General features: G+C 45.6%; 1 protein-coding gene across 1 annotated transcript in view; it reads right to left on the bottom strand.

Annotated features, from left to right (window-relative positions):
- The window catches only part of PHF12 (PHD finger protein 12), a 32983-nt gene extending 5467 nt beyond the window's left edge, over window positions 1-27516 (bottom strand). The window contains exons 1-11 of the mRNA XM_042791823.1: window positions 27111-27516; window positions 26557-26738; window positions 12187-12259; window positions 10217-10604; window positions 9527-9647; window positions 8276-8408; window positions 7412-7576; window positions 6611-6772; window positions 4690-5506; window positions 2507-2629; window positions 989-1132 (exon numbers count right to left, since the gene is read on the bottom strand). Coding sequence (XP_042647757.1) covers window positions 989-1132; window positions 2507-2629; window positions 4690-5506; window positions 6611-6772; window positions 7412-7576; window positions 8276-8408; window positions 9527-9647; window positions 10217-10604; window positions 12187-12259; window positions 26557-26738; window positions 27111-27176 — 2374 coding nt within the window. The 5' untranslated portion in view covers window positions 27177-27516. The remainder of the gene's footprint in view (window positions 1-988; window positions 1133-2506; window positions 2630-4689; window positions 5507-6610; window positions 6773-7411; window positions 7577-8275; window positions 8409-9526; window positions 9648-10216; window positions 10605-12186; window positions 12260-26556; window positions 26739-27110) is intronic.
- Between the last annotated feature and the right edge of the window lie 139 nt (window positions 27517-27655).

Genomic DNA, 27655 nt, shown 5'->3' with positions numbered 1-27655 from the left:
TGAAGAATTTCCAGAACTCGTCTGTTACCAGCAGCACAGAAAAGCAGCTCATATCACAGCCTGGTGCTGTGTCCTACAGCAATGTTCAAAAGATTGACAAAGCATTTAGAGAATGCCGTGATGCTACAGCAGCAAGCGAGCAGGCAAGCACAGAGTTTCAGAAGAAGGTTACTGACTGCTAGCAGACTTCCAAAGATCTTATCTTGGATATTCAACCCCAGGCCCAGCAGAGGGGGAACAGACAACTGCTCCCACAACAAGGCTGTCAGGTTAGTGCTTGAAAGCAGATTAAATGGACTGGCTGCATGCAGAGGAACACGAAGCCATGTTTGCCCTGCAGCTTTAGGTGTTAGCATGCCGATACCAGTGACCATAAACAAAGCCAATGCTGAACTCAGGAATCTGGAGATTTCCAGCAGAAGCACAAGTTGTTTTCCATTATTTGCATTAGTTGCATTTAGTGTTTCAGCTTCACAGTGACATTATTCTCAACAGGCAATGACAAACGTCACACATATATTCTGTGCCCCAGTTCCTCATGTTTGTGTGCTTGTCTCACAAGCAACTTCTCTAGAAAGAGAGGGCAGGAATCCACATATTTCTCTTGCCCATCTCAAAGGTGAGGACAAAAACCAACCAAACAAAAAACCCCCCCAAAAAAACCAAAAAAAATAAAATGCAACTGAACCTTCCCATCTCTTGCTAATTCTGAGATGAATAAAACACAACTTCACTAAAGATTTCCAGCAGAAAAGCAGAAGTTACTAAAAGTATTTCCATTGCCATAATTTGTAAATTATTAAGTAGAGGGACCTGAAGGAATTTCTGGCTAGTGGGTATCTAGAGCAGGGGGATGAGAGGAAAGAAACGTGAAAGGTAGCATCAAACAGATACCAGAAGAGGAGGGAGATCTGCTTCAATGAATAGGAAAGGGAATGCCAAAAAGCTGTGGCTCAACATAACCCAACTATTCTAGGGCTGCTCTTACCTTCAATGTGGTTTCCCACAGGAGATTGCTGATGGGAACTGACACTGCTTGCTAGAGACTGAGCTTTGGAAGGAAAGAGCTGATGTATTCTCTGCAAGGCCAGAAACTTGATCAGCTGCTCATCCAGCATATTTATCTCAATCTCTGTTAATAAACAAAAAGCAATTAGTAGAGTTATTCATGGAAAGGGTGCAATCTGAGCTGCAGTGGATTTAACTGTCCCACTTTCAAACTTGCCATTTGCTTCAACAGCAAAGACTTGACAAATTCTGCAGTATCAAGAATCTTTACATACAGGTGATCTATTACTTCATATCATCTCCTGTGAGCAGTGTGCAAGCAGAGTGCCAGCGACGGCCAGAACGCTACAACTGAGGCAGCAAGCGGAAGTTTAGGGGAACAAGGACTGATAAAAGTTGAAAATCTGCTATTTTGGTTCAGAATCAACAGGTCTGCAGAGGTGGACATCATGCCTCTTTGGGCAGTAGGTTGGGTCCTTCTTGTGAAGCCCCATTATCTAGTTAGAAAGTCTAACCCTCCGTCACAGAGGAAAGCTGTAACCACCTCTGAAGCTGCTACAGGCTCATTCCTGAGTCACGCACTTTCGTAGCAGGGTCAATTAAACCAAACAGGGCAATTCAGACAATATTATTAATGAGCAGAACTGTTGCTGAGATCTTTGAAGTATTTATATTTGTAAAGCCCTAGAGAGGTCTGCTTGCTGGCAGCAAGCAGGCTGGCTAACCTCTTCTTCCAAGAGCTTTCTCCACAACAGTGACAATTAAAATGGCAAGCAGAATAAGCAGAGCTATAACAGCCTTTCCTGATAGCAGAGAGGTAGTCTGGGCAGGCTGAGCAGTCGGGGTTCACCCAAGAAAAGAGGGTCACACTGGCAACGCCAGAAAGGCTGTTCTTCAGATGTACAAGTTGTCTTTGGCCACAGCCTCACTATGCTACTGATGATTGCTGTTCAGCAGTCTCCTCCTCCTGAAGTCACTCCGCTAAGGTTTGGCATTTCTTGCCAAGTGCAACAAAAGGAAAATAAAAAATGGGCCAGTCTAGGAAAAGACTGACAGAAGCAGAAATAAATCAGAAAATTAACTGACCCATTACAGCATCAACACTCAGGTGACTGCTTGACTACAAGATCTATTGTTGCTGGACTTTATGCCCATCGGGAACAGCTCTGGATTGCAGCTAGTACCACAACATGGCAGGGCTGCAGGTTTCTGCATGTGAATTCCACCTGGAAAGCAGCCCATGCAATAGCTTTGTGATTAGCTTTGTGATCGTTCCCCAGAAAAGCTTCAGGCAGAAACACTTCACTGGCCTGGCTGCCTTGGCAACACTACAAGCAGGGAAGCATGTGACATATTTAAGGTAATGTATACCCAGCCCCACCCTCACCTGACTGCAACCCTTCTTTATCTCTGGAGCCTCTCCTTAAGCAGAGACCAAATGCTCTAGAGAAGCAAACACGCAGGGCTAGCAGAGACTGATAATGAACTAAATACTCACCGCCATCCATAAATGCTTTCAGGGAACTGGTGAGGTCCAACATAGCTGCAGAGTTTGAAGTGAGTGATGAGGGTAGAGTTAAAGCGCTTCCTATGGATAAGGTGCTGGGACTGACCTTACCATCTACAGAGAAAGATGGTGCAGAGAAGATATGTCACTGTGACGTTCGAGAGACATGCACCCAGCCCTCAGGCTGCACTTTGCTTCCAAGCTGCTTGGAACGACTAGTTTTGCTCATAGTCATGCTTTGGAAAAGGCCTGAACTAGATAGAGGCCATCAGCTTTCTCCTCCTCGCAGGACTAGTGTGTGCCTCCAACTGCCAGCTTCTGCCTCTCACCCCCAGTTGTTGGGGGAATTCTGGACCCACACAGTTAAGCTCCTACTCCCTGTTCAAAGCAGCAGCGATGACAGACTGAAAGTGATGTCCTACAGAAATGGGCAAGATGAACACCAAGCCCCCAGGAGCTTGAAGAGCTTGCTGGACCTAGAGACATTTGCCAAGTAGCTCGTCTAGGTCTGAAATTGCATGAGAATACAATTGCCACATTTTTACTTCTGCATGTATCAAGTCTGCAGTGTATTTCACTGACCAGTAAGAATGTGACAGTCACAAGCGGATTTTATTATTTACAAACCAAAATCCTACTGCTTTGGCAGTGACCATGCAGCAGAAAGAGGCAATGGCAAATTCCAGGAAACAAAATCCTTTTAATGCATTGTTGATACCAGATCTTCCTGAGTTGGTTTGCTTAGAAGTAGAATTACTATACACATGAATTTTAGTGCAAAAAAAAAATTGTGAATGATTTGTATTTTTGTACTAAGCAAAAAGTTTGCATACCATAATTTAAGATTTGTTGTAAATATATATACACACACATCGTGTTGGATAGAATATCTAAATACTTACACCTTTCCCAAGAGACACTGCACCAAAATGATGTTTTAATCTGCATTTTGTAGAACACCAGCTTTGCACCAAAAGCAATTATTTAACATCTTAAGTAACTGCAAAATTATGTAGGGTTTGCAGTGCTCTTCAGACCACGGGCAAGAAGTTTTCTACAGCATGGTCTCATTTCCTCTACCAAAACTTCTCCCAGCCTTGCATTTCTAAGCAGGGCATGGTCACACCAGCAGCCTCAGAGGAACCATGTTTGTTCAGCAGTAAGCAAGGAGGCCAAGTACTCTGGGCACTGCTTCCAAGCACGAGGTGAAGCTCAGAAGTTACTCATTAAGGAATTTTAAAAAGAGTAATAAAAAGATGTTGCCTCCGTTGCTCACAATCACCAGATCTGAGCCACTCCACGCAAGCCTGACGCTGAGCAGCTAGAAACTGCAAGAGAAGCGACAGACAGCGCTGTCGCACGCTTCGCAGCGACGGCTTTGACCCAACCTGCTCAAAGGGTTTACTAGTTTGAGTGTTGAGCGGGTGCGGGGAAAGGGAAGAGGAGGAGAATGCTTTAAGTAAAAGCTTACTCTAGCAAAATTTCAGCCCTGGGCAGTTACTCTGACTTCAACATCTAATATCTTCAACTTGATTCGTTTATATACTGAAGAACGGGTACGTACACTTTAACTGCAAGGTTTTGGGGTACAACCCAGGACAGAGATGGTAGATCCAAGTCCGTAACTACCCTGTATCAACCGACTAGCAGATGCTAAACAGACTGGAGCTTCCCAAGTCTGCATTTCTCTAACATTAAGGTTGTGCAGCTGAAGACTTCAAACGTATTTGTACTAGGGGACGCAACCATTGCTAGAATGGCTACGGTGTACAGAGATCACAGGATCAGGTGCCAGACAGCTGCTCTTGTGAGGACTATGCTGCAATCAAACTAGTGCTTCAAAACAAATTTTAAAGCAGCAGAGTGGCCAGTTGTTAAAACAGCAGCCAACTGATTGAAGACTACTGTTGCTTTCCAGAATTAAACTGATCTACTATCCTGCTTCTCAGGACAGAGATCCCCTCTCGGGTGCACACTGCCAGCAAAAACACATCCCGTGGTTCCCGTGCAGGGACCTAAGACAGGAAACTTGAGAAACTTCCCCCAGCGCTTCACAGAAAACCCAATTCCCAGTAAAATGAGGGCATACTGCTAGAGCCTTAAGGTTCGGAATGACACTTTGTCTGAACACTTCCTCAGCCCCCCGGGGCCAAGACAAGCTGTTCAGCACGTACCTGAAGGTGGTGCTGGTGAACAGAATCTGTTTGTGGACCCAACGGCTGAGATCCCATCTCCTGCAGCCTGGGGAGGGGTGAGAGCCCTCGTGGCGGTCAGAGGGGAGCCCACGGATCGCAGGTCTGCTGTCAGCGGCGGTCCTATCTGCGTCTGCACATTCTTTCTTTGCAAAGTGCTGGTGGTCTCCAGGCTGGCACAGGAGCTCGATATGGACGTAGGCATACTCGTGACCGGCACAGAACCCCTTTGTGCACAAGAAACGGGTCCTGCTACGTTCTCTGTTTTGACAATGGTTCCAATGGTGTGATTCAGAAGTCCGCAAGTCGCTGGGGGCGTGAGGGGCCGAGGCCACGTTTGCCGATGAGACAAAACAGGTATTGTGTTACCAGATCCGATTAGCCTCTGGGAGTCAGTCAACTGTGCTGAAGATTCGGATGAAACGCCATAGAAATGAGGACCATTTACTTTAATGTCAGAGGCTGTCGGCCCATTCGAAGTCCCGCAAGAAGACACCTTCTTGGATTTATCTATACAAGAGCTGCAGTTGACATCTTCCTGTGATAAAGTCTGCTGGGATTGCGAGGAGCTCAAGGAATTCTGGGTGGTAATCCCTGAGGTGCAGGATGACATGGAATAGAGGGAAGGTGTGGGTGCCTTGTCAGCTGCCTGGTAAGGGTTGGCGAGTGAGCCGTCTGCCACAATAACAGGCTTAATATCAGCCTTCTCTGTTTGTTCAGAGTCCCAAAGCGAAGTCATCTGCTTAGCAGATAAATGTTTCAATATGCTGCACTGGAGCGCAACAACACTACAGAGCCACTGGGAGGAAGAAAAAAAGTGCAGGTTAGCTCCACAGGCAGACAGTGCACGAAACCTCAACAGTTACTCCATCATTCACCCAGCTCAAAGAAATTCAGCTGCCTCACACCGTGCTGCTGACCGCTCAGATGCAGCCTGGAACTACAGCACCTGCTCTGATGCTCATCTAGAATCAGGAGAAAATTCTGCCCGGAGATACAAAAAGCACAACCATAGTTATGCGCTTTTTATCTCCGTGCTGGGGACAGTACACAGACAAGCTGAGATCAAAGGAGAGAGAAGGCAGCAGACGCACTTCCTCACGCCCAAATGCTTCCTTCCCATCACTTGTTAAGTGTTGCAACTCTTCAGCTAGTTACAAACACATCTTTCACTAATGCAGGCTTCTATCTAAACACAATCCTCCAACTTGCTCCTTAGCACACTGGAAAGAAATGCTGATCTGCCTCACGCTATAGGGAGTCAGCTGCCAAAGCTGGGGTGGAGAGCACCTTTCCTTTTACACAAGGTAGAGGAAGACCAAAAGATTTATTAGAAGTTTTAAGCTCCACGGTGAATGTGCACCTGCCACACAGAAGAACCCTGCCTGAGCTAACAGAAGGACTCAACTACACCACTGATTGCAAAGCAACATGCCTTCGCATGTGGAATCTGGCAAGAAGTTTCATACAAGATTTAAACACTCATTTGACCTTGATTTAAAAGTCCAATTCAATCAGCAATAAAAAGCAATCCAGAAATGTGATGTTAACATATAAATAAATGTGTCAGAGAGCACCCTTACATAATCAAAGCGGAAAGTATTTCCCCTCAGCCAGGAAATAAAAACAACATCTAGACAGACAGCCCTCAACTCCACTCTTAAGGCCAGAAGACTATTTCACCACTTCTCTGAAGTGTCTGATGGGGAGTTTTACATCTCACCTGGAAAGCCAAAATGAAGTTTTAATGGGTAAGGGTGTCAGAGACAAGACAAGCTATCACCTTCAGACATGATTTTGAGACTGGTTTCCTAGACAACTGCTCTGATCACAACTGAAATGGAAGAGGATCTTTGTACCAAAGCAACTACAGACATGAGTCCAAGCATTTGACTTCATTTACCTCCTGTTGTTCTGTCTGGCTGGCTAAGTGCTCAGTGTTCAAAAGGTGCTTCTGCAAGGGTTCCTCAGGGATCCCGTTACAGATCAGCTCGCCATCTCTAATTGCTGCAGGCGCAAGTAACGGGGGTGGAAGCCGGTATTGGGACTTTATAGCATCAGGAACCTATATTGCAGAGAAAGAAGATCACACGTGAGAACAATTACTCAAGAATAACTAGTTAAACAAAGTGCCTAACCAGCACTACGCTTCGTGTTTGCTGCTTTCTGACCCAAAGGAACCCTGCAGACAATACATTAGAAGTTTCAAGGACTGAGTACTTTAAATTGATGCAGCCACACTGAAATTAATAGATTTTATTCCCTTAGGTCAGGCATGACTTCAGCACAACATGGTGGCTACAGCATAAGAGAAGTCATGCAAAAAAGGCCAAGTGCAAAGGGAATCCAGTATGGCATTTTTCAGGCATTCTGGCAGCAACCTCTCTGGGGTTTAACAGCAGCCCCAATTCTGACTGTAGGGCCACCTTCAGGAGGTTTTGTGTTGTACTTTCTATGCTTGTGCTAGATTTAAAGGCTTACTTGTAATAGCCGAGCCTTATGGTTGGTGGAACAAACACTTCTTAAGGCCTCTATGTAGCGAAAAGTAACTGCTGACTTCCAGACCTCTCACCAACACCCTGATCCAGAGCCCACCCTCTTCCTCCTGCCCCCAAAGGGTATCCCTGCGGGGTGTGCTGGTTTCCCCTCCAAACTGGACTACATATACAGGGAGTTTCCCTGGCACCTACTTGTTTACACATACCTTCAAACCTTTTCTCTTTACTGATTGAAGAACTCTGCGATTCGGAGGATGTTTCTTATGGATTCGGTTTAAGAAATCCACTTTGACAACGTGCTGAGATATGGTGTCCTGGAACCGGTCAAATACTCGGCACCGATTACTCAGGGTCAAGTTCTTCTGGTTCAGCTGGGTGATCAGATAATGCCACAGGAGTTAGGGATCTGCGGGTCACTTTAATGTACCCTAAGACTTTCATAACGCCTTGTAGCACTGGCAGTACAGCATCAGCTCAGCTTTAGACTATTTGTTTCCTGCAGCACTAACCATTTCTGTTAAAGGGCACATTGCTGGAGATGAATACAAAAGCATTTAGAGGCCTACTAAGCAGCATCAATGCTCTCAGAAGCAGTTTGTCTGGGCACAAGCCCTTTGTTTCAGCCCCCTGTTTCCTGAGTATTTAAGTCTCAAGTACACTGCTTTTCCACAAATGAAAACTCCCTCTTGGAATGAAAGTTTTTTGGGTTAAGCATGCAAAGAATTACTTCCCCTATTTGTAGCATTGTGCTGCTTTGTATCACAGTTCTGGAAGCTCATCTAGATCTTAAGGAGTCCAGTCTGAAAACTAGACAAGCTGTCAGTGAGCCACAATCTGAGCTGTCAGCTTCAGTTACAGGAAGGAGTTCCCCCATCTTTACATTTTATTGCAGACAGTAGCATCATATTCCTTTGGAGAGTGCGTTGCTTGCAGCCAGAGCTTTACAAGCGTTACAGGGAGCAATAAGAGCTCAGAAGCTGTTTTACATTTGTTGTACTTTGTCCTTTAATGGACCTGCCAGGTTCCACTCCAGCATCCGGTTACCATACTGCAATCATAGTCCTGCTTACCACCACATGTTCTATGTGATTTGGGCACATCCATCTACCCAGAGGCATGGCAGTAAGCGGTGGCTCCAGACAATCCATGTGGAACAGGAGCGGGCAATAGTCACACTGAATTAGGGGTGCCACTCTGCAACTCCTGCAAAGAGAGCGCCGTATCTTATTTTCCATACAGAACATAGAATATAAACCAAACACGCAGGCAAACTCTGTTGACCACTTCAGCTTATCTTTCCCCACCAATTCCCCTAGACCATGTTACTTGCATGTAAAATTAGACTTCAGATTTGTAACTTGATCCATATCAAGTGGGTTTCTGCAAAACCTGCTCAAGGCAAAAGGACTTGCCCATGCCCATGAGGGTTTCTTGGTGCAAGAGCGCTCCTTTGGCAAGAAGAGTTGCTGGAAAGCTGTAAGCACCTGTCAGATTCACATAAGCAACTTGTCAAGTTGACCTTGTGTGTTAGTTCTGAGCGGCTTTGTTTAGAGCAAAATTCAGAGATCAAGAGGAATCTCAGATTTAGGTTATTACAATTTTCCTTAGATGAATTGTGTGTGACGTTGGGACATTTACTTCAACAAGATGCTCTCAGAACAAGTCTCAAACTCCAGAAAGGGATTACCCCAGGTTTTAGAGAAGTCTTCGCTCTCTGACAAAGTCATCAGCTGCTCTCCAGAAAAGCCCACCCGAGTCTCCAGCCCACTTCCAGAAACTCACTCTGACTGGGTTCCTGAAATAGTTTTTCCTTTCCACTGACATTTTCAATTGTGATTTATCCATGCATTTTTTTTTATACAGTTATAAAAAACAGCAGTATTTTGTACTGGTTTTCAGATTTACTATTTCAGCACAATATTCCTATTTGCCTTGGGCTTATATCTCTCTCAGCAGATTTCTATTTCCTAAAGGTCACCTCCTCACGTATTTTGTTCAAGAACCATAAACAAATATCTCAGTTTTCTAAACCACCATCACTTTAGAATTTTCTTAGTAGAAAAATACTGAAGACAAGATGGCTCACTCTCTTCAGGTTACATGTTAGAAACACTTCAGAGCTGCAGAAGCCAACTACATTTGCCATGGTTAAACATCTGTTATTTAGCAACGATGATTATTCTCCAATTTGTTTAGAGGATTGTAAGCAAGTAATTAAGGAGAATGGGAAATGGGACAGCTTGCCTACTTTTTTCAGCAAGAACTTTGCTTCTGTGAATGGTGCAGCTACACCAAACAGCTTCCCTGGAAGAGTCAAGTACCTGTTGCATGTGAAGCAGACTTTCACTGGCAAAGGAACCAAACCATTGTGGTCTAACTCGTGTTGTGCTTTCTTGACATTCTTTCCTGTGGTTTCTTCCTTTCTCCTCCTCTTACTAGTACCTGAAAGTAAATTTTAAAAGGCTATGGGTTACCCACCTAGCAGAGATTTGCTTTCTGGTAGATATACATAATCATTTCAGGCAGAGGCAGACAGAAAAGGCAAAAAGAGCTGCTTAAGGAACCCTTATCAACCACTAAATCTAGCCTGAAGTGACAGAGACTGTCTTTAAGGCAGGCATATTTTATACTTAATCATTGCAATGACTTCATGTATAGGAAGTCATTACTTTGTTACTAGATTATCATATCATAAATCAAAATCAAGTGTTTTGACAATTTTTTTTTTTTCAGACAGATGATCTAAACTAAGGTGACAACAGCGAGGCTCTATCACAAGTGCTGATGGAGGTGCAGCATGTAGTAGCAGTGTCCCCACAGCTCAGATCTGAAAGAGGCTGCAAGCTGCTGGACAGCTGGAGGACAACCAGGCGTGTGTCTGTACCCTTTGCTTTCACCAGTGAACATCACTGGAGCCACAACTACCAAAGAGTCAAGAGGGAAAAGAGGCAAGATGGCAGCAGGATGCAACTACAGACATCTTCACCAGCACTAGACAAGCCATGGCTCACCTGGAAGTGCTGTGGTGCAGGTCAGTTCATTCGGCAACTGGAACTGCGTTGGGTTCCTTTCCATGGCAGCAGCAATAAGAAGCTCAAAGGGTCGCTTCAGCTGGGGCTGCCCACAGTCCATTTCTGCAATGGCAGAGTCATCATCCACGTCAATTATGTCCTCATCGACATCATTCTGTTCTGAGTTGGGGGTCTCGGTGCTGGCATTGGATGTGGGAGTGCCAGGCCGGCTTGCTCTCCTTTCCAAGATCCTGGCATGCGCATTAGCCCTGATGCTGCTGCTAGACCTGTCCAACAGGTCTGCGTCACTGGTGGGGGAGGTGGTCCTTTTCCCAGATTTGTCCACCAATCCATTTACCTGCCCCAGCTCTTTCTTCTGCTCTCGCTTCTGCATGACATGAATAGGCAGGCTTATCATGGAGGCCACAAACAAAGCACATCAACCTTGACAAATATGCAATCGAAGACAAACAGCAACTGAAAAGGCTTGAGCCACTTACTACAACATCCCCCGTGAAGTCATTAGAGCCTTGACCTAGCAAAAACAATTTGATTGCAGCTAACGTACAGATGACCAAACAGCTGAAGGGAACCAAGCATGGGGAGAAAAATTAGCATGTGTCACTCCTTTCAGGATAGCCATACTTTAATCCAGATCAGGACAACGTTTCACAGCATCTAGTCCTAAGTACTTCACAAATCAGACAACTCTCTGTACTTTGCTAGCCAACACTGAGACAACTCCACTGTAGACTGTTCACTGTCGATGCTATTAACCCTGGCAGTGCATCCAAACCCATTATGGAATGAGAAGGTCAACTTGAGAATACAAACACAATATACAAATGACACTCTGCTATCTCTTGACAACAGGAATCTTGAACAAGGTGGGCAGGGAGAACTGCAGCAGAGGAAAACAATACATTGCAATCACCAGGAGATCCATTTTGCAACAGGAGGGGATGCCGCATGGCCTGCTACGGGCACTTTTGCACTGCTCCAGTGCCTGACAGCATCACCAGTATGGATGAACCAACCTACTTGATCACTAAAATGGTCTGGAAAAGGAACAAAGTGTTATCAGGCAATTTTTAATATAGACAAGTTGGGGATTTCTTTATGTTTTCTCTCTTTTGTTTTTATTTTATTATTATTTTTCCAATTTGCAACCTTCTTTTTTACTGTTGGCAGATGGCTGAACAGTACCCTGGAAATGTAACAAGGCAATTGCTTCAGGAACAAAAGGCTGAGTATAGTTTTCTTGCAATCTGTTTTGGGTGTCACTTCAAGGGAACAGTTGCTAGATAGTTTGGTGCAGCTCCTAAACCCTCTGCTACGCAGTCTTGCACAGTCACAGCAACAAGATGTTTACATTGTGCAAGACAGCTTCCTGGAGAAAGAGCATCAAGAAAAAAAAAAAAAAAAAAAAAGACAAGCCACAATCTTGCCCAATCATCTCCCCATCCTGTTCAACAGCCCAGGAAATCATAACTCACTGTGATTTCACCCTCTGCTGATGTGCAACTGCTGTGAAGTCACACTTCTAAAAAACACACATTAACCAGAATCACAGTCCTGATGCCAAAGCTGCATTAACGTGACTCCTGTTTCACCTGTAGACAGCTGACACCCTCGAGCACAGGAGCCATTCCCTCTGTGTCTCAGTTCTCCCTCCTTTCCAGAAACGTGGGCAACGAAAACAGTTTAAGAGGCACAGCTTGACAAGAATACATCAGGCACCTCAGTTTTGGTTCCTAGTAGCAAGGTTAAAAATACCAGGAGAATCTCATCAAGACCCCTTCGTTTTCTTTAAGCCTATTCCTAACAAAGCCCTTTGCAACTGTGAGCACAAAGAGCACTGGTGGTATATACATGCACATTAAGGGGAGAGGAAGGTATAAAACACAGGGTTCCCGTTTCAAACGGACAGTGGGAAGGGCAGGGATCATGTCTGTTACAAGAGGCTTTACCTTGCGGCGTACAGTGCAGCGGTGACACATCCACTCCCCCGGAGGCAGCATCTCCTCGCTGAGCGGAGGGTTGCTACAAGAGAAATACAAAGCAAGGCTTTACTGTCATTTCTGTTAACGCCTTTTTTCCCCGTTCACACAGCCTGAGTCAGGGTAGCTCTGCAGGATCTGCTCCCAGGCACTTCCTCCTTTTCTTTACAGTGATGCTTCCCGGCTTCGCTCCCCCATACATCCACTTAGCAAGACACCTCTAAGAAGCTGGTCTTCCATGACACCCATCTCATCTCCGCCCTGCAGCACGCGCCATGGTTTCAGAAGACAGTCTTAGAATTGAATAGCAAAGATAAATGGGAGACTCACTTGTGTACAACACATACACCTCCCTGCTAACACCAACGCCTCCTTAAAAGACTGCAGAGATCCCTGTGCAGCAAGCACAGTCATATCTAGGCATTCCCATCCCTTGAGCTTGTGGTGCATGTCCAACTGGACAAGCTGCCATGAAGACTACCCACTGCCTCCCATGTACTCCAATCCTGGTCACATTTACTTAATGGTGGAAACCATCTTCTATCTTAAGCCAACCCAAACACTCTTAAAAGTGTCACCATATACAGCTTGCCTTGGCTATGAAGCGCAGGATACATCCTACTCATACAGATCTACACTTACTATAAAAGCTGTATCACATCGAAATTACATTCTCATTTTGATGCTAGAAATAAACCAAAGCAAATTAGATGAAGGAGTAAGGAGGACTATTTTGAGAAACACTTTCCTCAGTTAAAGGCAGAGCAGCATATGTTAGATGATACACTTTCCTTACAGATCCTACTACTAGCTTTCCAACACCTCTTTATCATTAAGATTTGTTATTTCAGCAAACTGCTGACTGTTGCAGAAAAAGTGTACATGCTGTCAGAAAAACAGCCAGTTACCATGAAGCGTGGCTTTAAGATATACTTTTAAAAAGTTCTGCCTACTGATGCTACAGACAGCTGCATAGCGAGCCTGCTCTCTTGTGCTGAGCACCAAACAGATAGATGCACTGTCATGGGACCTGGAAGCAACATATCCCACTGATTGGGAAATGGCTTACAAAGGACCCAGCTGGGACTAACTGGGTTACAAGGTGATGGAGCAATAGTGCGGCCACACTAGCAAGGAGCTTACAAGACTGGCCCAAGAAGCCTTGTGAACATGGGCAGCCAGACTGTAGTTCACTTCAGGAGGCTCTATATTGTTTTTGCACCTACAGACAAATATCAAACCAAATCCAAGTCAAGCTTCAAGAAGTCTCCAGCACTGACAAGCCAGAGAGGATAAGATGCATATTTGTTGGCCAGTAAGAGCTGTGCTTCGGCAGCAAATGCAGAGGCTGTCTTCCTTGAGAACCTTGATCCTAGCACAGGGAAATGGCACAGGATCCCAGCCCAGGCTCCCAAGCTTGAGCTGTAAAAACAAACACGCTTCCTTTGTTTAAACAGGGTCCTGGCGAGCCCTGTCCCGAGCACATCAGCGTGCCAACAGAAAGCCTCTGCAGGTACTGCAGCCATCCAGGGTCATACTCGGTCTTGCAACACTGTGCCTGGAAGAGTGAAGGAAGAACACAGCAAGAACCAAACTGGTAATAACCTCAGCATTGCTGGTGTCAGGCTCCGGGGAATTCAGTAGAGCCAACACATCTGGCAGCCATTTTGAGGAGGAGTGCAGGGTTTCAGAGGCCTCTGTGTTCCAGGCGCTCCAGAAATGCAGCGCTCTGCATATATGCACAAACATACCTGCAGCTTATGTTTCTCATTTCCTGGAGGACTTGGATGAACAAGAGATCAGGCTCTAGACGAGAGCACCAAAGCCTCAACTACTGGCTGCTTTACATGAAGCCTCAAATGTTTGGCTGAAGCAGCAACTCCCCCCTGCCGCAAACCAATCTTTTGCTAATAGAAGCAGGGAAGGGGGGTGGAAGGAGGAGAGTCACAAATATTCCCCGTATGCTTGCTGCAGCGTAAATCCATTCCAAGTTCTAAGGTGGATCCTGCAATAGCTCAGGTTTTACTCCTGCTAAAAACCAAGCTCTTAGATCTGCAGCTACAGCAAGGATAGATTCAATTGGCCCATTCCCCCGCTTTCCAGCACCCCAGGGGAAAAAAAAACAACCCAAAAAACCCAACCCACAGACTTTGATTTGTTCGTAGTGAATTTTAGCCCTCTGTAGCTACCGCCGAGCATGCCTGAACTGCTGGAAACACGTCTGCCTCATTCCAACGCACGCGCGGCGTGCCAGGGATCCACGCACTGCCAGATGCCTCCGGTTATTTGTTTTAACTGTTACCTCAATCTTACGCATTTTACAATGAAACAATTAATACCACGGTGAATCTTGAAAGATGCCTAGAAGAGTTAGAACAGGTTTCTTCTTAAGCGTGTATGTTATTGTCCCATTTATTATATTTGAACTATCTGCTCAACAACCATGAGATCCTACAGACGCAGTACTCAAAGACAGCTTAGAGAGGCATTTTAATGAATGCTGCTACCCAAAGGCCTGTGGAAGGAGGGGGAAAGATTAGTTTCAGACCAGCAGGAAGGTTTTAGCTCTCAGACTAGCCTCCTGAGTTTTTTTTTTTTTTTTTTTGCTCACTGTCAGGGCCTAACTGCTATAGCAAGTGTATTAAAAGACTGATTCTGCTTCTCCTGGTTAATGAACTGTTCATCAAGGCAGCTCGCTGCACTAACAAAGACTGATGAATGCTGTTCCTGCACTGCTGGCCTCTCTGCAAGCAGAGAGCATTTCCTGGGTCTTAGCATAAAGCCAAAGAAGTGCTAAAGAATGCCTTTTTAATTGACTAGTTATGACCACATTCTTCAACCTTTTACTGTAAGCATAAGAGAAACTGATTTTTAAATCTGAACGAGATACTTGATCTTCAATAACCAAGGTAAGAATTAGCACTTTGGCAGGAGCACCACAGCCGTTTTCTCCCTACGTTTCACAGGTTCATTAGCATGCAGATCTCCAGCCATTAGTGTTTGCTGCCAACAGGACCTGGAATTGTACAGCACCAACTTTATGTTCAGTTACAACACATCTCCTTTCAACTACGTACCAATCAGTTGTACTGTTCTGTACAGTTTCGCTGAACCTTCATTTCAGAAAGTTTCCCCTTTTGTCATCACAGGCAAGAGTGGTGACCAGCACTATTTCACCTGGAAAGTTTGGTGTGACCCAAATCAAACGTGCTCAGCAGAACATGCTTCTGAATTTAAGACAAAGACAACTCTGAAAAAATTTAGGCTGACTTTCAAAGTTAATATCTACACAAACACCTGGAAGACCAACTCATACAAAACCTCTGAAAATTAAAGGACATGTTTATCACTGCCTATTCAAAATCCACTATACTGACACAAAGTCACTTGCCATAATACTAGTCTCATGGCGTCTTCCAAAAAAGTTAAGTAGCATCTCCTGAAATTCATATTGTTTGTGTTGTCAAGACTTTCTCTCCCATGGTCAGAACATTATGCAAAGCCTCCCTTAAATAAAACTTAAATGGCTGTGATGAGATAAAAAAATATCTTCAAAAATCATCCATATATTAGGAGTTTTTATCAAGCAAACAATACCATGAACCCACTTAGTTTTTCAATTTCACACTCTGAAGCTCTCATACATCTGATGCCTGTTGTTAGTCTAAATCCTGTAATTACTCTTCACTTTACTGACCTCAATAAATAAGTAAACAAACGCTCAAAGGCACTTTCTTCAATACAAACTGGGCCACAGCTCTCAAAGGAACCAGTTATAAGCAAACCTGAAGTTATTTACACACGGCATTCCTGGTGGCCATCTTGCGTCAAAGGCACGTTGACATTACTGAGAGCAGGCTCTGGACTCACCAGACTACAGCCAGCTATCAGGCTGGGATAACAGCGGCAGGAAAACAAACCAGTGTCTGGTGAAGCTTTCTTGAATAACTTGTCTTTGATGTCAGTTGTTTTCAACAATCTGACTTAAGCCATTTTTTTCTGCACAGGGGAAAATAGTAAGTCCATGAAAAAATGTAGGTGAGAACATTTTTCCGTCTCAGAAATCTTCTCATTAACTTAGCAAGAGTCAATGACAGGCTTATAATGAAGGATGCTGCTTATGTTTGCCAGTCAGACCAAGGAAGAAGGCCTTCGGCTCTTCTACTGGACTCCTATTTATCCCAATGATGGATAGAGCTACAGCTGTTCTATCGGCTTCATAAAGAACAAGGCTCCCTGGCTTCCTACAGCAGGGCCTCAATGGCAGCCGTGACTAAAACAAACCAGGAAACCAACCTCCCTGTCAGACCATCACAAGCGCCCCATTGAGAAACAGAGAAAGTTGCATCATTTACAAATTCAGTTCTTTGAAACAGCTTTACTGTGTCCAAGTTACACAATTCTGTTCACAGCTGCCCCAAAACCCCGCAGGAGGAAGACACCTGGAAGCCAGCGCTCAGAGCCTCTACCTTATACATAATAAAAACACACATGAAACAAGCTAACAGCTGCAGCCTGCTTTAAGTTCCTCCCCATTGCAACTCCTGGATCAACAAAGAGTTTACTATTTTCTGAAGACAGAACTCAGACTCCATTACCTTGAAGATGGTTATTAGGAATACTGTCAGCTCTCACTTCTATTCAGTAGTGTCGGGATTATTGCTCAGCACAAAATGACTTGGTGAAGGTCTGTAAATTCTGCTCATTAACATGGATAAAGTTGTGACACTCAGAAGTACAAGAAACAATCTACCTGATGAAGCCAAAGATTTCTCAAGCATCAGTGCAGAGACCACCAAATTTCAGATAACCCAAGCGTTATTTTTGTTCTTTACAGACCTCTAAGCACCACCCCATCACATTAAAACAGTTTCACGAACTTTCTGGTCTCGATTAGGTTCACATATTTTGTAAGTTATACCCACCTGAACTTTGTTTACATTGAAGCGAAAGTCTAGAGCATGCATATAAAAAGTTCTGAACTAGTAACATCCAGCAAGAACACCTGGACATCACTGGACAGGTCAGTACATGATTATTTTGCCTGCCACTATGCAAGGACGGGAAACAAAATGACCGTTTCACAGGCCACCAATTATCCCATCATCTGGAACACTGCATCTGCTTAGCATGCATCTTTCCGACAGCATGGCCAGAGTTGGAAATAAGGGTTTAGCAGACAGAGAACAGAAGCAGGATTAAAACACCATCATATGGCCAGACAGTGAGAAACAAGATGCATGCAAGGAAAAAATAAAGGTATGTGAACATCATCTGTCCACAGGCCAGCACAACAGCATAGAAAGACTTGAACTCTCAGGAGTTGAAGTAGTAATATTGCCAGGTATGCTAGATTCCAAAGTTTCATTCAACACTGCGAGAGAAGAACATTGTGCTGACCAGTGGTTCAAGTCTCTGGCATCAGTACTACCACGCTCCTAAGAACCAGGTACTGTCCCATAAGCCAAAGTACTAGTGTATTGTGAATGTGAGTATTTTATGAATTTTGAAGCCAGAGATGTTATTTACTTGTATCTTTCCTCAAACTGTTCCTGCTAGTCTCATCCTGGGAAGAAAGACCTAAGAACAATCTCATGTTGTACCTATTATCTACCTTACCTTGCTCCTCTTCCCACTTGGCACCAGGGGTCCAGCCTCCTCCCCGTGCACTCCTCTGCAGGAAGCAATCTGAGACTCAGAGGGAATCAGAAAAATTCCCTCCAATGTGATGAAGTAGAACTTTTTTGTCTCAGACCTGACAAGCAGGAGAGTCCAATAAATTGGATAAGCTGCATGTAAACATGTGATCACCTGATGTAATTAGTTACTTCTATTTATAGAAAGAACCTGGCCCACAGAGACCATTCCCTAGACAACCCATTAGCTATTACCTTCATTAACAGCTGACAAAAAATTTAAAGGCAGTATTGTTTTTTGAGATATTAAATTTCCATATATCTATTAAAAACCCCAAGTATAAACACACATATATAAATACATATACAAATAAATATGCATTAAAAAGTGTATACTATCACCTGTACTGCACTGAGGTTTTTTGATTTTTTAAAAAATTAGTTTAGTTAGTTATGAACTCTGATATTTGGGACATATTTGCTAGGGAACAGTCCAGCTTTGCATTTACAACTAGAAATCATGGAAGTCAATAGGAAGACTTGTTGACTTCGACAAATTTGGATCGGACACAGAAATTCAGACATTCTGCACATCCACACTTCTGTTTCTTTCCCATGCATCACTCATGCCTGTACTGCAGACAACAGTAACAATAGTCTGAATTCAATGTCCAGATTCATTATTAAGTGTTCAGATCTATATAGCATCACCTTCTTAACAGATTAGAAGTCATCTTCTCAAAGCAGGATGACACATAGGCCAGCATCAGGGAAAAGAAAGAGGGCTGAGGAACAACACAGCTCTAGTGAGAATCACTTCATCCAATTTTGTCTTTAAAGAACAATAAATGAAGAGACATCTCTGGTGGGAACAAAAATAATGAAAACACAGGTCTGAGAGGTTTCTGAGAAGTGAACACATTCAGCCCTAGCCATACTGAATGTGTTCAAAGGAGACAGGGGTGAAAGGACAGAAGCAATAAGGTGGCAAAAAGGAAAGCAGCACATCAGAAGAGGATGAAGGACAGACGCACAAAAGCAAAAGCATGAATTTGTTTTCACACAGGCACAAGTGAAGGGTAATTCTGACATCTACATGTGGACTAAGCTTTCCCAAGAACACTGGGGAAGAGAGGGAAAAGAGCAGCATTAGAAATATCCACCAAAAAACAAAACAAAAAAACCAAAACAAAACAAAACAAAAAAACCCAAACCCTTAAAGCAGTGTATATATTCTTTTCTGCCCTTTCCAGATCACCTTCATATGCTGCTCCTGTTGCTTTTCTAGACGGAGACCACTGGGCAGTTCACACGATGCCTTGCCCAGAGTCAGAGGCTGTACAGGCGGGTGTTTCACACCAATCACTAGTGCTTGCCAGAAATTCAGCATGGGGTTTTCAGCCTGCTAAATTGCATCCTCGGGCCACTGCCTTCTGCAGGGTTCAAAGTCGGTAATCTCCAGCTCCATCTAGTTCACTTCAAGTGACTCGTGCAGAGCAGACGTCAGCAGAAATAGGTTAGAGTTGGGTTCAGGCGCTCGATTTCCCCAGCTGGCTGAGATGCTTTTTGCCTTTTGTACTCAAGATCTGATACACCAACTGAAAGAATGATTTATAGAATTTTTTTCTTCTTCATTTTTGGCTATAGGGAGCATTTACTCCATACCCTAAAAGGTATGTAATTGCATTACAACTGATATCCGTCAACCCCTTTATTAAAGAGCAGGTACAACACTATTTTTACTCAGCTTACAGAGTTACTGGATACTGCAGCATTCCTTCGAGGAAGCTGGGCAGACATCTAGCGAGTGGTAGAGTTGGAGGTAGTGTAAATTGACTACTATGAGAAGAAAAAGCCAGCTCCGACAATCTGTGTCACAAAAAAATAGAAGTTTAGCCAGTAACCTGACGTGGCAAGATGCTTTTTGCTTACACTCACTTCTTTCAAATCCAGTACTCCATACCCCTATAACAAAGCCATATTATATTCTCAGATACATTAGCATTTTCACAAGTCCAATCTTACTTCCTGACTGGTTAAAAACAAAACAAAAAAAAACAGGTATATCCTTCTCACTTGTGATTCATATTGCAACAGGCAGCACTCCCTAAATATTCAGACTTTGTAACACTTGCTTTCAGGAAGATACACCTCCTTCCTACTCTGGAAATAACTGTTCCCTTTCTCCACAGCAGATTCCTGCTACTTGCTACTGACTCAAGGATTAATAGGGACTCCAGAGCACAGGAAAAAACTCAAGAACCTGACATGTACCAGTGAGTCAGTCTAGCAACAAAAACAGTTTAACATCCACTCCTGTGGGTCAATAAACAGAAGAATTTATGTTAGTGCCTTTACTATGTAGAAAAACTGTTTCAGTATTGATGCTACAACTGAAATCTCGAATTGACTCAGTCTCTCCTACACAGGGAGACAGCTGGGAGCCCTGTCCTCCATGCAGGTGTTCTTCATACCACCACAACAGCACCTATAACCGAAGTCAAAAAGGTCATTTGCAGCAGGAAAAATACGTTTGGTCCTGACTCTTACTCTAAACACACAGTTCAGACGCTGATAATAGTATGGGGGCACTCGCCACCCAATATGTCCTTCCCACCCACGGTAAGAGAAGTACAGCTGGGTGTGACATGCTGATCATTACTGCTTCCAATTTACTATCTCCACCTAAAGCAACACTGAGAAACGGAGGGGAGAATTGTGAGCATTATGCAATTTTGTCTAATAAACACAGTAGCCTTCCCATTCCCAACTATAAAATCCGTAGGCGGCTGTACAATCTTAACAGCACTGAGCTTGTATGTGATAAGAAGACACAAGGCAAGATAAATGAAGGTGAAAATATTTACAAGATAGTGCTAAAATCTCCATAACAAACAGTCATTAGCAGATTAGTATTATGAATCTAATCCAATTAAGAATTTCCTCTGCAAATGCCTGGAGGAGCTGGAATTCCTCTGGGAAGACCTTTCCATGTTTTGAAAGGCTCCCGTGAGTCACGCCTGCAGGTCTGACATACCGGGAAAGACCAGCTCCAGAGCAGCACCAACAAAGCTGTGAAACCCACCTCGAAGCAAGCAGCTGCTGTACCCTACTGAACTTGAGGAGTCAATTAAAAAATGGACCCTGCAGCAGCATAAAAGAAAAAAAAAAAAAAAAAAAAAAAAAAGACTTCTCAGTTCCACAAGTACCAGTCAACATAAAACTGGCACTATCCCAAGCAGAGAGGCAAAACAGCAGAGAACTTTCCTTATTAACAGTCTTGTACTGTGCCCTTTTAAACAGCCTCAGACCGTTAGGGATGTTTGACGTAATGCTAGTCCATACAGCAGCCATGTCTGAAGACAAAACATAAGTTAAGTAGCTAAACACCCCACTCCTTGACTTTGTCAGAATCCTAATGCCTTGCTCCTACCACTCTACACTGACGTTGAGAACAGCAGCAGTGAACCACAGCTTGATCTGAATGCCCAACTCTTGCCCACACCACAAAATCTGCTCACGCTCAGTTTAACACGAGCAACAGACATGTACACACAGGTGAGAATCATGGTTTGCATGTCCCGAAATTACAACTAAGTCCATCAACTTGTTACTGTGAATGTTTTCCTGGTGACCTCAGCTTAAGTTCGTAGATTTAGGCTGACCTGATCTGCCTTTACATCAAGAGATTTAGGACAAAATAAGGAGGATGAAAGATCTCATTGGTACAACTTTGCTGAACGGAACTGCCAAGACTGATCATGTTACCACATCTGCAGACACATGCGCAGTGACCCTCCACACCATGAAACCAAGCCAGTGCAATTGCTTCCCTCTGGTTTAGGATTGAGACTACATTGGCCCCAACCCTACCAAAACATCAAACCCAAAGATACATAAAAACAAGAGTGTTTTATTTTTTTTGAAGTATATGCTTAAAACAATATTGTTTTAACAAACTATCAGTTCAGATAGATACATTTATGTTTGGAAATATAAACTTTCTGCAGAGTTAAACTACAAGCTTTTTTGAAGCTGTCAGAAGCACCAGTAACATAGGTAATTCAATGTACTGAAACCCTGCTCCTCTGTAGTTCGCCGTTAGGCCTGGAGTTATATTCTCCAGCATCTTTCTGGACATCCTGCTACTCCCTGCAGCAGCAGATGCTTCAAACTATTCAAAGTTTCCAAAGTTTCACCTGAAACCCCCGAGGCAGCCAAAGATGCCCATTAAGGGAAGGATTAGCTAAGACAGTAGACAAGCTAATATTTCCCTCCCCACACACAGAATGGATATTTATGTAAAAAACCACAAAGCTAAACCAAATGCCAAGATAAGGCAAGACATTTTAGACCTGAAAAAGGTGGGAAGTTATTGATGTCCTATCAAACACAACTTTTTTCCACAATTTGTGCAAAGCACTTAACCGACATGACTCATAGAAAATATGCAAAACTTGGGCTAGTTTAGCTTCGTCTACTTCTCTTTGCAGTTCTGTTACTCCAGTTCTTCGACAACAGAGCTTCGGCAAAGACTGCCAAATCAGAGGGGAAATGGAGCCAAACACTCCAAATATAAACACGAAGAGGCAAGCGTTGCAAGAAGTCTGATGGAGCTAGCAGGCCCCAGTAGAGATGCAGCCTACCTCTCCCAGCACAGCCACGGAGTGATCCAGCAGCTAAGGGAAGCCTTTTTGCTGGACACTGCCACAAAACTGGTACTGTCTTTTTACTATAATGGGCAAGCTGGTCAGCTTTAGGCAGCTCAGGTCACTTTGTCATGCTAGCAGGGCTTCACAGCCAGCAGCATGCAATTTATAAGAGGGACTTTAACAGCAGCATTCAGTGAAGTTAGCAATTTTGGGCTCCTCCAACCAGAAACTCCAGCAGTAAGACTTAAAAAAAAAAAAAAAAAAAAAAAAAAAAGGGAAAAAACAAACACAAAACTGTTCTGTGTTAGTTCTCCCTCCTGTTGTCACTCCCCTCCCCCAGCTTGTTAACTAAACTTTTCCTCTCCCAGGGATCTTTTTCTAATCCTTCAGTGAAGCTGTAATGAATTCGCAACATCAGTCACTTCGCAAACAGAATTCAACGTGAATCAAGTTTACCATGAGCTCAAGAAAATACAGGGAATTCTAACAATCACATAGCCAGAAGGAGGATATAAATGGGTAAGAATAGTACTGGAAAATTGGTTTTCAATCATGTAAAGAAGGAGCATACACCATTCCCAGAGGCCCGGGTTAAAGCAGAACATCAGAATGAAAATGAACGCTGCACCATTACCCAAAGCAGCAGATTATGAGCAAACAGCATAACTAAAAGCAGACTTAAGAGCTAAAAATCCTATGCTGTCTTCAAGAATTATTAAGGATGGAAAAAAACCCTCTCCGTAAATTCAAATCTGAAGACAGTCACCTGACTCTCGTATTAATCCAAGTATGTTGAAACTAAGTATCTGGAAGGGATTTTACACTTTCCTGTATCCCCCCCACCAAGGCAGTTTATCTGCAGCCAGGCCGGTAACCCCCCCCCAGCGACCGGCCCTTACAGTACCTGGTAGGAGTTTTATGCTGAACTAGCAATTCTGAAACGGAGTTGTGAGAGAAGAGCTGACACCCTGACAGATGAATTAGGAAGCCACTTCCACCCACATTAATTCAGGAGAGCAGTCGTTCCCACAGTGTATCAACAAAACTTGTCATTTATCATCAGAGGCGTGTAATACTATCAGACTCAGAAAGTTTTGGGGGGTTTGGCCAAGCATCTTCTGTTTTCTGAACAAAACAAGTTTAGGTACTAAATTGAAGTTAAGGCAAATTGCTGAAGTTTGAGAACCACACACTTACCTAAAGAAGCCAACTTGCTCACTACATGTTTAAACAACACGATACAGAAGAAGCGATACCAAAGCAATCATCATCTACACAGGAAGAAACAAAACTAGTTTATGGACCACTGAGCTGGGTTAACTCCTGGGTTTGTCTCCAGCCTACTGTGTGACTTGGGCTGATCACACCCTTGTCATTCAGTTTCTTTTATAATATGGCCTCTCCTATACAGCTTTAACCAACTGATTACAAATCCTAGACCAATTAAGAGCGGCTCTTTTTTTTTTTGCTATATTGATAATAAATGCAACCTGGTACTAAAGCTTGCAATAAATATTTAAAGAATAGGTAAGCTGTCAACACAGTTCAGCTAGTATGCCCCACCTATGTACTTAAACTGCTATTCAAATGACTTAAAACAAGCATTGCATTACAGCTGCTACTCTTTAAATAAAAAAAGGAGGCAGAAAGGAAGTTGCAAGAGCTGCCTTTACTCCTAAGTTTATATCCAGAACGGAAGTTTACTTTAAGCAAGGTGTAGGAGGTAAAGAAACACAAAAACAAAACCTGAGCATCCCTTCGAAACAACCTGTTTCACTCGACCTCGGCTGAGCGATGGACAAAGGTCCATGAGCAGGGAGGCAGAACCAGGCCCAAGCTGGAGGCCTGTAGGCAAAGCCTGGCCAGCAGCCCCCTGCGCCACGCCAGACCCTGCCACCTCCCGCAGCAGGGACTGGGCTACTGTCAAAATGATCACACAAGATACCCCAGGAAAGGCAACAAATGAAGTGAGGAGGTATAATTAGAATTGTCCCTTCCATTTCTGTTCTGAAGGGTGACTAGCTAGCCAGAGGTTTTTTTATAACTATAATTCAACTAACTCAAGTATAGTCAAACCTTTACAGCTATCAGATTGACATGACCATTTCCCACTCATTAACTACAAGAAACTTACTAAATTAAGGCACAAAATTTAGCCATGCACAAAGTGGTCTCATTTACAGTTAGGACTAACTAGGATTCAGAGGCAACTAGGAAACTCTACACCGTTAGTCACAGCTAAAAAAAATATCTTAAAATAGGAAGTTTTAGCCATTGCTCCAGCCTCACTAAGAGGTGGCTCGGGATGTGTTCAGCAGCATCTAAAAGCAAACACTGAATTTTAAGCAACTACGCCTGATAAAGAAAAAAAAGCCTTAAAGTAAAGCATACCAAGGAGCATGGCCAAGAAAAAAAAAATATTAATTAGTGTACTCCCAGTAAATATTAGAGGATCTGCACCACCACCAGTAGCACTTCCTCAGGGTAGGAGGGATGATGTCATGGCTGCACGCTACAGCATTGTCGGGTTCGTCTGGCTACCACGCTGCTAACGGGACACTCCCTACAAAACTGTGACCGCACAGTCAGTTTTCTTGGTATCAGCAATCAGTTTAATAAGTGTTCAGAGGCCTGCAATTAGCATATAAACGCAGTATAACCACCAAGCAAAAGAAGAAAAAAAAAAAAAAAAAAAACACAACAGAAGAAAAAAAGCAAAGAGGAGACAGCTGTAACAGGGTGGCAAACAAAGCTCCAAAGCATGAAAGAGAGAAAGGAATGTGGTTAAAAAATCTCCCCTAAGGAAGAATACTCTGTATGCCCGAGCTCCAGCTGTTTGACTTGCCCCACTCCCTCCTCCACTCCATTATCCGCTCTGGCTGCGCTAATTTAACACAAACCGCCCGCCGGTGTCAACTGTTGAAGGGGAGATTCGGGTAAGGCGGCCTCGGATGCATCTGGGTTCCCAGTGCAGAAAGGAAAAAAAACTTCAGGGCGGAAAGTTCATGTGCCTTTGGCGGGTCGCTTTGTGCTGAGAGCTTAGGAAGCTGAGAGGGAAGGCATCGAGAGTCCTTCCCCGCTGCAGCCTCTACCGACTAGAGCTTTGCCACCGCCTCCACACGCACCTCGGCTCCCACAGGGCACCCAGATTTACATGCAGAAAGATCTGCCTTCATCAACAAAGCCACGCAACTCCCAGCAAGAGGACCCGACTGCCCCCAATTCACAGCAGTCACTCCCACGGATGAGACAAGCAGGTCCGAAGAGTCAGGAGGAAGGAAAAAAAGGAGGGAAAGGAATAAACCCGGCCAATTTTAAAGTCTGGAGGCCTGGATTTCCACAAGGAAGGTATTTTCACATTTGAGATACTAGGGGAGCGCTGCGAGGGTTTGGAAGTCATATATGCAGCCAAAATGGCGCTGAGAATAAAAATATAATTTAAAGGAAGGTCGCCATATTGTAAACAGTGAGGCAGGGAGACACAGAGACAGCAACCTCCATTATTCCCAGCAGCTGCAGCAGCACGGAAGCGCTGGGAACGTCAAGGCCTGGCGCGGAGACGCCACCGCCGCTTCCCCCCGCCTCCGGTCAGGACTCTCCGGGCCCCCCCCCCCCCCAAAGCAACGCACCCTCAGAGAGGGGTGAGGAGGGGAAGTTATCTGATCCGGAGGCGGGGGGGTGGGGTGCAAGGCCGGATAGGGGCAGAAGGAAAGCAGCCAGGCCGTGCAGCCGGCGGCCTCGCTCCTCCTAAAGGCCTCTCGGCCACTGCTCAGCACAAAAAGAAAGGAGAGTGGTGAACCCACACACCCCTCCCCCCCTAGAGAAAGCAGCCAGGGGGCTTTTCACCTCAACCGCTGTGGATTAGTCGTGGGGGGATGGACCCAAGCGGGGTTTGCACCTCCTTTTTGTTCCTTAGCTGCTACGCCCGGCCCCATGTGCCCCCTCCCTCCCATGGCAAGGCAGGGACCTAATGGGAAGCAGGAGCTGCTGGAGGGAAGGTGCTGCCTGAGTCGGGACGGCCAGATCCGGAGGGAGACAGCGCCAAGCCTTACCAGCACTGGAGGTGGAAAGCGGCGGGGCAGTGATCGCAGCACAGCAGATCCCCTCCTTCCTTGCAGCTATCGCAGCTATCGTGGTTAGTGGCCCTGCCACTTCGCCTGGGCTCCTTCTCGGGCCTCCTGCTCTTCTTTTCCCCATCTTCGCTCTTGGGGGGAGCCAGGAGGGCTTGGATTTGCTGCACATGCACAGACAGACAAACAGAGAGGGGTTCTGAGGGGCTGGGACGGACCCTGACCCCAAGCGCCCTTCTCCCAGCCGTCTGCCGGGGGAAAGCGGTCCCGGGCCCGCCGTGGCGGAGGGGGACACACACACACACAGAGCCGGGACAGGGCCTCGGCCAGGCCCGCCCCGCCCGCCGGCCCCGTGTCCGGGAGGGCCTCTCCCGGGGATTGGGCGAGCCGCCTCCGTCCCTCCGCACTTCCTTGTATGGCCACGGGGCTCCGGGGGGGGGGGGGGGGGGGGAGTGTGGGGGTCCCCTCGCCATTTTGCAGCCCCGCGGCCTCCCCGGTCAGGCCTCCCCCCCCCCCCGCCGCGGCCCGGCTCTCACCTCCATGAGCCCCCCGGAGGTGTCCAGATCGTAGACGATCGTCTTGGTCTCCATCTTCTCCCACATTCATCCAGCCCGGGAGCGGCCCCGAGAGCCCCCCCCGGCGAGAGGGAGCGAAGCTTGGGGTGGGGGGGGAGGGGAGTAGGGGGGAGGAGCGGCCCCTCAGCGGCGGCGGCTCCGCGTCGAGGGAGGGGGGCGGCGGGGGCGGGCGGCGGGGCCTAGCCCACGGGCCGCTGCGGTTTGCCCGTCGTCCTCCTCCTCCTCCAGCCGGGCCCGGGGGCGGCTGCGGGGGTCCCCGCGCCCGCTGCCATGCCGCGCAAAGGGAGGGGGGTGGGGGGGGGGGGGGGGAGGAGGGAGGGGGCGGCGCGGCCCCGCGCCCGCCGCCGCACGCGCCCCGCGCACGCCCCGCACACACAGGCGGCGCCGACGCTCAGGGCCCCGCCGCCGCCGCCGCCGCCGCCGCCGCCCGCGCATGCGCAGAACCGCGCCCCGCCGCCGGGAGAAGAGGGGAAAGGGGGGGGGGGGGGGGGGGGAGCGCCCCCCCC

Source organism: Tyto alba, unplaced genomic scaffold, assembly GCF_018691265.1.
Source record: "Tyto alba isolate M040663 unplaced genomic scaffold, T.alba_DEE_v4.0 Super-Scaffold_19, whole genome shotgun sequence".
Classification (NCBI taxonomy): Eukaryota; Metazoa; Chordata; class Aves; order Strigiformes; family Tytonidae; genus Tyto; species Tyto alba.
The sequence above is the reverse complement of the archived record's forward strand: the minus strand, read 5'-3'. Positions and strand labels throughout refer to the sequence as shown.